The sequence below is a fragment of the Gobio gobio genome (assembly GCF_949357685.1).
Source record: "Gobio gobio genome assembly, chromosome: 8".
NCBI lineage: Eukaryota > Metazoa > Chordata > Actinopteri > Cypriniformes > Gobionidae > Gobio > Gobio gobio.
The window spans coordinates 13,274,072-13,284,567 of NC_137114.1; the positions used below are offsets into that span (position 1 = coordinate 13,274,072).

General features: G+C 41.3%; 1 protein-coding gene across 10 annotated transcripts in view; it reads right to left on the reverse strand.

Annotated features, from left to right (window-relative positions):
* sh3bgr (SH3 domain binding glutamate-rich protein) overlaps positions 1 to 6,188 on the reverse strand; it is a 39,549-nt gene extending 33,361 nt beyond the window's left edge. For 6 of the 10 annotated variants that reach the window (XM_079824422.1, XM_079824419.1, XM_079824421.1 and 3 more), the window contains exons 1-2: positions 5,985 to 6,145; positions 3,873 to 4,058 (exon numbers count right to left, since the gene is read on the reverse strand). In XM_079824422.1, coding sequence (XP_079680548.1) covers positions 3,873 to 4,058; positions 5,985 to 6,029 — 231 coding nt within the window. In that variant the 5' untranslated portion in view covers positions 6,030 to 6,145. Of the gene's footprint in view, positions 1 to 3,872; positions 4,059 to 5,984 lie in introns of all 10 variants that reach the window. The other 4 variants (XM_079824423.1, XM_079824424.1, XM_079824427.1 and 1 more) reach the window with 3 other exon arrangements.
* Between the last annotated feature and the right edge of the window lie 4,308 nt (positions 6,189 to 10,496).

Sequence of the window (10,496 nt, forward strand, 5' to 3'; positions counted from 1 at the left end):
GTTATTGACAGGCGAGAGGGCAGTTTTGCCGGCTCGTTGGCTGTGTGAAATCCATCTGCAGCAGCCACAGTGGTGGGGGCTGACAGGAAAGAGAGTTTTGACGGTGGTCCGGCCGCGGCGGGACTTAACCGTCGTTTCTCGCCTCTGGCTAGGAGGACTTTGGAGGCTCGGACTTCAGCGCGATCCTAGGCCGGGGGCCCCGAGGGGGAGGCGCTTACCACGCCCTATGGAGCCGCTTACCACGGCTGGAAGAGCGCGATCTGGGGCGGCCGCTCGGTCTTCGCTGAGACGAAGGGGGCCGCGCTGGGCGCTGCGCGGAGCTCGGTGCTGGCTGGTCACGAGGACGGCGAGCAACGGAGCTATTGCTAGCGCCGGGGCGTCGAGGCAGGAAGAGGTTCATGGCCTGAGTCGTCTTCTGCACTTCAGAGAAACGATCGACGATCCCCTTGACCGCTGGTCCGAAGAGCCCAGACGGGGAGAGCGGGGCGTTTAGAAAGGCCGCGCGCTCTGTTTCTCGCATATCCGCGAGCGTGAGCCAGAGGTGGCGCTCAGCTACCGTGAGGGAGGCCATAGAGCGTCCGAGGGCCTGTGCTGCGGTCTTGGTAGCGCGAAGGGCGAGATCCGTCGCGCTTAGCAAATCCGTGACCAACTCAGTGTCATAGCTTTTCTCGTCCAGGTCGCGGAGGAGATTAGCTTGGAGGATATGCAGCACGGCCATAGAGTGCAGAGCAGATGCCGCTTGACCGGAGGCAGCGAAAGCCCGGCCGATCAGCGATGACGTCACTCTGCAGGCCTTAGACGGGAGGGCAGCCTTTGAGCGCCAACCAGAAGGCGGGCAAAGGTGCGCTGCGACCGCCTCTTCCACCGGAGGGATAGAATTGTAGCCTTTCTCAGCCGCGCCGTCAACTTGTGAGAGCGCCGAAGAAGCCTGAGACGAGACCCTCGCGGAGAATGGCGCGTTCCAGGACTTCGCGAGCTCCTCGTGAAGCTCTGGCAGAAAAGGTGCAGTCCTGGAGGTGGGTGCACGGCGGCGACTGTTTAGGAAGCATCCGTCAAGTCAATTCGGCGCTGCCACCTTGGGCGGGGCCCATTCGAGGCCTAGCTGCTCGACAGCCCGGGTGAGAAGGCGCAACAGTTCCGCGTCCTCACCCGCTCGAGAGCGTCCGGAGGCCCGGACTGAAGAGGTCGCGGAAGACCAGTCCTCGTTGTCGGAAGCCACGATGGAGCAGCTGTCGGCGCGTTCCGCGGCCGCATCCGCCTCATCCCCGGAGGCGGCAACAGAAATGGCGGCCTGGGGTGGGGGCGGGGAAGGCGAGAGTGAAGCCGGCGGGAAGGGTTCTGGCGAGCTTCTCTCTGCGAACTCCGGAGTCCGCTGCGAGCGGCGCTTCTTTCTGCGCGGCTTAGCAGGGACTGGAGGGATGTCGTCATCGAACTGATTGAGTCGAGCCCGCAGGGTCGACATCGTCAGTTCCTCGCACTCCGGGCATCCGCCAGCGAGTAGTGCGGCGGCGGCATGATCACGGCCCAGGCAGAGAGCGCAGATCACATGGCGGTCCCCAGAACTGAGCTGCGCGTGACACGAGCCGCAGGTGGAACGAGACATTTTGTATCAAACGCTTGGCTCTTTTTGAGAAAGTGTGACGCAGCGGCGACAACACTTGAGCGTAAAAGGATATGGGCTGCCGGATAGCAGAGCAGGCACGGATGGCTGAAGGTGGCGCGATGCTGGCGGCTTCCTCAGGCGCTGTCCTCTGCTTGCTCGTCTGCACGATCACGGCGGCGGGTTCCAGATCCAGCGATGCGAAGGGCTTCGCTGAAGAAAATCGAATACGCAGCCCGTGAGCCCCGCTTATATACACGTGGCCACGCCCCACCTGTAGGCAAATGAAGCCAGGTGGGCGCGAGGCGCCCTCATTGGTCGCCACGTCACGCGGGCTCACCGATAGGCTGCTGCAGTTGCCAGCAGAGCAGCCAATAGCACGCTGGAATAGCCTGCTATGGTCTGCCAGGCTGCCGCACTGCGTTGATAATGTTACAAAATTAAGGATAATTTTGGGTTTTTCAGAAATCTCGAAGAAAGAATACTTTCCTGATGCGTAAGGAAACTTACGCAATACGAGAGAACCTCTCATAAGAGAACCCATGGTTTGAATCTGGAAAATACTTCCAAGCTTTAGGACTATGTTTTGGGTTTCTTATAAAGTGGATTTTACATCTCTTAAAGGGATAGTTCGCCCAAAAATGAAAAATAACCCTTAAGTCATCCTAGGGGCCCTATCTTGCACCCAGCGCAATTGACTTTGTACACGACGCATGTGTCATTCCTATTTTGCACCCGCGCAAAGCGCGCTTTTCACTCCACAGAAGCACGTCGCTAAACTAGTGAATGAACTTGCGCTCCCTGGGCGGTTCAGCGCAAAAAAGGAGGCGTGTTCCGGCGCAAACAATCCCTGGTGCTATTTTGCTGTTCCATTAAACAATTGCGCCACTGACCAGAAAAAACCTAGTCTAAAGTCAGTGGCGCGTTGCGCGTTGTTCATTATGCTATTTTAAGGGCGCATGCTTGACCATAATGTATAGCGTGCACAACGCGCATACACTTTGCTCATGTAATCTACACAGATGCAACAGTTATTTTTGCAAATCATAAATTGTTACACTAAAAAAATATTAACACATGAGATGACGGAAATCATTGTGGTGTGCCACGAAGATGTGAAAAAATAGGCATAAATCTAGCTTACAAATGATTCAGGCTAATTGTAATAATTAAGGATAAGACCTGTTTGCCCAATAGTGGCAAGACATATATGTATATAAGGACATCTGACAAATTGGTTTGTCCGTCAAGAACCAGGAAAAAAAATCGACTGAAAAACTGAAAAAACTGAAAGACTGAAAAAAAAAAGACTGTGAAATCACCTTTACCATAATGTACAACATTACAACTTCACTTCTCTGTCTTTCACTGCTCTTACAAGAACATCAGTCTCCTCGGCTGTGAACCGCTCCTGGCGTGCGCCTGGTAAATACGCCATAATAATAGCAATCCATTATGGAACTTGCGCACCTGCTTTTAAAGGGAATGTTGGATGACGCTCTGATTGGTTTATTCACGTTACGCCCAAACCACACCTATGAATAATGAAGCTACTTCAGACCAACCCATTTTAGATTTGCGCCGGGCGCAAGAGCCATTTATCCCGCCGGGAAAATAGCAACAGCGCCGAGACCCGCCCACAAAGTTACTTGCGCTTCGCGCTTTGACACTTGCGTTTCAGATCGTTAAAATAGGGCCCTAGGTGTATATGACATTCTTTTTTAACATTTCTTCCATAAATTGAATACAGAAGGCGATAGGCCAAAACGGTACTTATATTTTAAAATGGTTATTTTTCTTACACAAACGTATCGATTCGCTTCAGAAGGCCTTTATTAAGTGTGGAGCATGTTATTTGACGGACAGATGCATTTTTTATGGACTTCAAAAACAGAGCAATAATCGCTGCCATTATAAAGCTTGGATTAGCCAGGACTTTTTTAATATAACTCTGATTGTATTCGTCAGAAATAAGAATGTCATATACACCTAGGATGACTTGAGGGTGAGTAAATCATGGGCTAATTTGAATTTTTGGGCGAACTATCCCTTTAAGAGATGTAAAATCCAAGAAACCCAAAACATAGTCCTAAAGCTTGGAAGTATTTTCCAGATTCAAACCATGGGTTTCCATGGGAGTTTCCTATGGGGCTGACGCAAACGTTTTTTTGCAAACGTTTTTTTGGAGTAAAATAATGTCTCATAGGTGACCCACATTGTAAACTTTTAGAAGGGCAGTTTTATGGGCGCCTCTGTTGCAGCAGGTTCTTACCCCACAATACATCTCCTCGTTGAAAATCTGTGGAGGAAGAGGAATTCCACTGGTGGGCTTCTTTTCTCCAGGGACATTTTCCCTCATCCACAGCCGATTATCCTCATTTGAAGCAATGTCGAGCTGTGCGTAATCGATTTTAAGTGCCTCAAGAAACCCGACAACATCTTGTTGTTTCTTTTTGATCTGTGGTATTAGTAATAACAGATTACTGAAGTGAATCCCAGGACATTTAGAAAAAAAACGAAACATTCAAATTCTTCCAAATTCAAAACATACATCAGACTTTCCAGATAACAGTATATGTAGTAGATAATGCATTTGAAATGTAAATACAGTAATGTTGTCAGATGATAATACCATGTTTCTGTAATACATTTAAAAAACACATAGAACAATCCTGACTTTCCAGAAGGGGAGGATTATAACACTTTCTAATACCTCAACTGGACCCGGAAACAGTGCACAAAATGTGTGTATTTTCCAAAATTGTGTGTGACCAAAACACACACATTATATTTTCAGAGTATATTTACTTTAACAAAAAAGTTTTTACCTCTTTTATGTATTTATATCTCAAACCTTTGTCTGCTACAAATGAAAGTCTAAACTTTTTATTTTCAAACTGTAGTAGAAATATGGAAATAACCTTGCAGGTTAAAGTTGACATATTGCATGAATTATATTTGACTGAAATGCTTGCATTAAAATATTTTATATTCTACCAATGATAAAACGTTGCTTGTGAAGGGGGGCCAGTGGAGCCTTTGAATTTGTGTTTACGATCACTATGATATAGTGATTTTTAGGGGTGTAACAATAAATTGTGTCATAATATATTGCAATACAAAAATGCAACAATATGTATCAGGGATAGTGACAATATGTAGTGTGAATAGCTACTATATGAGGAAAAAATTCAAGTTTACACATTAAACTACTATATAATGTTGAATATAATGTATAATATTCCAATGGGGTAATATTTGTGTGTCCTAATAATGCCAAAAATGTCCAAAATAATGCCTAATAATTAAATGTTACCACCAGTAAAAAGTGGCCGACATTATTTTAAAATATATCTAGTCAGTGACAGAGTGCAAGCATATTCGTCTACAATATGTGTATATTTTCAGCTTCAGAATCATGTGTTCATTTCCACCCAATGTAATACCAAATTTAGCATTTTAATCAACAGTAAAAAAAAATTGTGTCTTGGAATATCGCAATAATATCGTAATGTGAGTTCAGTATCATGATCTGTATCAGATCATGACATGAGGGTATCGTTACACCCCTAGTGGTTTTCAATTTGCATAGCAGTGACTGTAAAATATGTATTTTAGGTGTGGGAATGGCATATTTTGAGTTTTGATGTATGGGATATGGTCATTGGCTACTTTTATGGGCTATTTTTGATTGGCCATTGGGTTAGTATTGTTACGCAGACCTGGCAACCCTGTGTATCTAACTTTTACAAAAAGTTATGACCTGTCTAAAGAAAATAATTAGATGACTATCTTTCAAAACAAGCAGTTTATGCAATCAATCAGTTATTTTGAATGATGGCCACCATAAATGCAAATGCAAAATGTAACCTGGTGTTTTCTAGGTGTTACTTACAACCATGTATTAGGGTAGGTTGTAACAATACTCACTCAATTGACATGGTTCAGGGACAGATTGTACTCCCATGATAGCATCAAAGTACATTTTTGTTAGTGATGAAGTTAAGAGATTGGTTAATTAGCACTGTAAGCCAGCCATATCTCTTGAAAAAAAACATAAATCAATAAATAAACACGTTTCACTCGTCCTGCTGAGTAACAGAAATCATGTTTAAAGGAATCGCTGCTGCTTTCTGGAATGTGATCTCAGGGATATTTAAGGAAACTGGCCGAGCTGCAACGGTTATTAGGTCACTCAGGATTATTTAAACAAGCTTGAGTCAAAAGCATGTTCATTTTTCTTCTTTTTTAGTGTTTAAATACATTCACCGCCGATTATTGCGCTGTATAAAACACAATCTGTATAACTTAAAACACAATCGAAATCTCAGAGACCTGTTGAATGACTGAACAATAATAACACACTTGCTATCTAGTTTCTTACCGCCGTCGATCCCGAGGAGGATGCCAGGAAGACTTTAATGACCATTTTGTAGACGCGTGAGATTAAATAATAAGGGAAAAGTGTTTAAAGGCACAGCAAACCACCCCCCTTTGGCTGGAAAGCACACGGCGCTAGTCTCGGCTCGGTGTCTATTTCTGTCCGCGGGGCATCATCGTGTGGCGGGATTGGCGCGTTTGTCCCAGTGCTGTCTGGGCGATTGGCAATTTCAGCTGTCTGTCCACATCAGGAGCTGCTAAAGTTAGTGTAACCACGTGCATATATGGACAGAGATGCTGTTTCTCAAGAAACGTGTAATTTGCATCGACAACAAAAAGTGTTGTGAATTGTAGTAGGCTACCCTTTTGTTTTTGATGGGCAACTCTGAGGCTACGAGTTGGTCGGCTATAGCTACTATTTAAGGAGATAATTCCCCCAAAAATGAAAATTAGCCCATAATTTACTCACCATCAAGCCATCCTAGGTGTATATGACATTCTTCTTTCAGACGAATACAATCGGAGTTATATATTTTTTTAAATGTCCTGGCTCTTCCTTATAATGGCAGTGAATTGCAGTTTCTGTTTTGAAGTCCGTAAAAGTGCATCTATCCATCATAACTGTAATACACACTGCTCTGGGGGGTTAATAAAGGCCTTCTAGAGAAGCAATGCGTTTGTTAAAAATATCCATATTTAAATCTTTACAAACTATAATCTCTAACTTCGCTATAATCGCTAACTGTCGTACGCACGGTGACCAAACGTCCTGTTTTCCCAGGACATGTCCTGTTTTCAAGCCCTGTCCTGTCCCTAATATAACAATTTTCTATTGTCAAGGTCAGCTCGTTCTCGACCGTCACATAAAGAGGATCACACTTGCAAACGAATAATTTGACTTGCTAGATTATTTATTAAATACAAATAGTGATCCATTACAGAAATATAACAAAGTCTAGGAATTTAAACAATAAAGGGAAAAATAATAATCCAATTGGTGAGGAATGTTGATAAAGGATAAATAAACTAGAACGCAACAAAGTGGAGCAAAATGACTTCTCTGGCGATTTTCCCCCAGAGAAATACTGATGAGCAGGTGAATACAGCTTTTATACTCTCCGCCCATAAATTAATAAATTAGGCATGATTGTCTGCAGCCAATCACACCCTCAGAACAGATTAGAAGACAGGGTCGTAACACTATCCATAGAGGGTGCATACTTTAAATGTATTGAAATTAATAAAGAATCTTTGAGTAAACTTCAAGTATCATTTGAGTATCTCATTGCCGGGCCGAGTGTCCTGGTTTTCGGTAATCAAAATATGGTCACCCTATATTAATATGTGACCCTGGACCACAACACCATAAGGGAATTTTTTTTAAAATTGAGATTGATACATCATCTGAATAAATAAACAAGCTTTTCATTGATGTTTGTTAGGTTAGGATATTATGCGGCTGGGATACAACTATTTGAAAATCTGGAATCTGAGGGTGCAAAAAATCTAAATATTGAGAAAACCGCCTTTAAATTTGTCCAAATGAAGTCCTTAGCAGTGCATATTACTACTAATAATACATTTTTGATATGTTTACGGTAGGACATTTACAAAATATCTTCATGGAACATGATCTTTACTTAAATCCTAATGATTTTTGGCATAAAAGAAAAATGTATAATTTTGACCCAATGTATTGTTGGCTATTGCCACGAATATACCCGTGCGACTTATGACTGTTTTGTGGTCCAGGGTCACAAATGTGTTGGCAATACAATACATGTTAACTTTAATCTCAAGTTGCACCGGGGTGACAGCCCCTTCCCTTTTGTGCACTGTAAATCACTCTGGGTAAAAGGCTACTATTTAGCAAACTCTGTTCTGTCAAACTGAAGCACTAGCAAAAAAAAAATCTAAATATGATGATTTTAATAATCTTTATTTATTATTTGCATTTGCTGTAAGAATTAAGGCTCAGTAGTGTGTTATTGTTACTGTCACACTGTAAACCGCTCAAAATAATTCACTGGTTAGAGTAGAGCAGCTCAAATTTAACAAATTAGTTCAAACAAATTCATTTTTATGAGCATTTAGAACCTTCTTTTTCTTTTGAGTTCTCAAAACTGAAAATATTTAAGTAATCTGAAATTTTTCATTGTTTTATGAACGTTCTTTTAATTTAGACAAACTTACATTTAACTAAAACTGGGCTGGGATTTCTATTTCCCAGCATGCTTTGCCATGACACTCAAAAGGGACCATGAGTGCCAGAGTAGAGCATGAGCTTAGTTTGAGAACAGATGTTAAATGTATTATATTGCTGTCCTCATTCAGCAAATGCTATGCTATGCTAATATGATCATTGAACTGAGCTGGACGACTTCACTGTTCAGCCGAATCAAATTCTGTTGCATTATTTTCCTGTTTAACACGGTGAAGCTGCTTTGAAACAAACAGCATTGTAAAAAGCACCGTATAAATAAAGGTGACTTGACTAATATGCTACCAAAGCATTGGGTAACCAATTAGCAAGGTGGCATTTATTGAATTAGCTAGTTAAAACTAGTCAAATTTCCACTGCATTACAAATATGAGATTACATTTTTACATTAAATGTATGAATTAACTTCCTCAAATATCTCAAGTTCAGAGCAATTCAAATGTATTTAAGTACAAAATAAAAATCTGCACTGCAAAAAATGCTTTTCTTACTTAGTATTATTGTCTTGTTTCTGGTCCAAACATCTAAAAATTCTCAAAACAAGAAGCATTTACTAGCTAAATAAAAATTGTTGTCTTGTTTTGGGGGGAAATAACTCAAAATTAAGGGAGTTTTTGCTTAGAATTAGCTAAATAATCTGCCAATGGGGTAGACAAAATAATCTTAATTCAAACAGAAAACAAGATTATTTTGCTTACCCCATTGGCAGATTATTTTGCTTATTTTAAGCAAAAACTCCCTTAATTTTGAGTTATTTTCCCCCAAAACAAGACAAAAACTTTTGCCTGTCTAGTAAATGCTTCTTAATGTAAGATTTTCTAGATATTTGGACTGAAAACAAGACAAAAATAATAAGTAAGAAAAGCATTTTTTGCAGTGTGCCAGGCTTACTACAACTTTAAATTTCTTAAACTGAGGCAACTGCACCTTTTCCAAGTGTAGCAAACAATTGAGACTCAGTGGTTTTCCTTGCCTTGTAGTCGACTATTTTACAATGATAGCCACTCATGATCTACATCAAGCATGTTGTGCAAAGGATTAGGTACTCCCATTTTGTGCTTCCCACAAGGTAGCGCTGTTTTACAGTACATTTCTAAATATATATATATTTAAATATTACTGATAAATCTTGTAAAGTGAATTTACTTTCACACTGTGCTTTCTAGTATTTCTTTTTATTAGACAGACCAGAAAAGGGTGAGACATAACTGAAGATAGGACAATAGTATACAGGAATGCAACAAGGCAGCCCAGACTCAAACCGCTGTCCTCATGATGTCCTTATGTGCACACATTATTCTTAAAATACATTTTAACAAGTTGAAAGCTTTTTATTCTACATATTCTGAATGTACTTGGCAAATACCAGCTCTTTGTTGGCATTTTGAGGGGTAGCGACACAAAACAAGAACAAGGCATAGCAGGATCATAATACTGTACATTCAGTTCTTGTCAAATTTTGAGATAAAATTTATATTTTACAGGAGAAACCCCATGTTGTGTGTGCCGCGCACATGGACTATAAGCACCGCCAACTGATCATGTGTGAAATGGGCATTACAATGACATTTTATCAAATCGCATAATACAAACTAAATACAGTGGCAAGAATACGTTTTTGAACAATTTGAATATCTGCATTGATTATACTCAAAATGTTAGACAAACACAATGACTTAACTAATAACAAAAAAGAAAAAGAAGGGGAAGAAAACAAACAAGAATGGTTTTCAGGAATTGACAACTTAAAGGAAACCATTGCTGCCAAATTTAAAACAATGAGGCATGTCTTATTTTTGCCCGAGGTCACCTGAATGTGCCACAAAGTGTGTAGGAACATGTTCTGTGGACAATTAAGAAGATTTACTAATACATTAAAATCTTGTTAACATTGGTTAATGCACTGTGAACTAACGTGAGCAGTTGCGTTATTAGCTAACGTTAACAAATTGAACAAATACTGTAACAAATGTATTGCTCATGGTTATATTTATATTTATGCATTTGGCAGATGCAATTTAACATTGCATTCAAGGTACACATTTTACACTTTTTTCAATTCTTGCTTTCCCTGGGAATCGAACCCATGACCTTGGCGTTGCTAGCGCCATGCTCTACTGTTTGAGCTACAGGAAAGCAGTTTATGTTAGTTAATCAATTAACTAATGTTAACAAGTGAGACCTTATTGTAAAGTGTTACAAAAATGCTTTGTTTAGAGGAAAATGAGCACAGCACACCAACACAAAACCTTCACAACTGTGAACCATAGTAGAAGGATCATCACCGTTTACCTC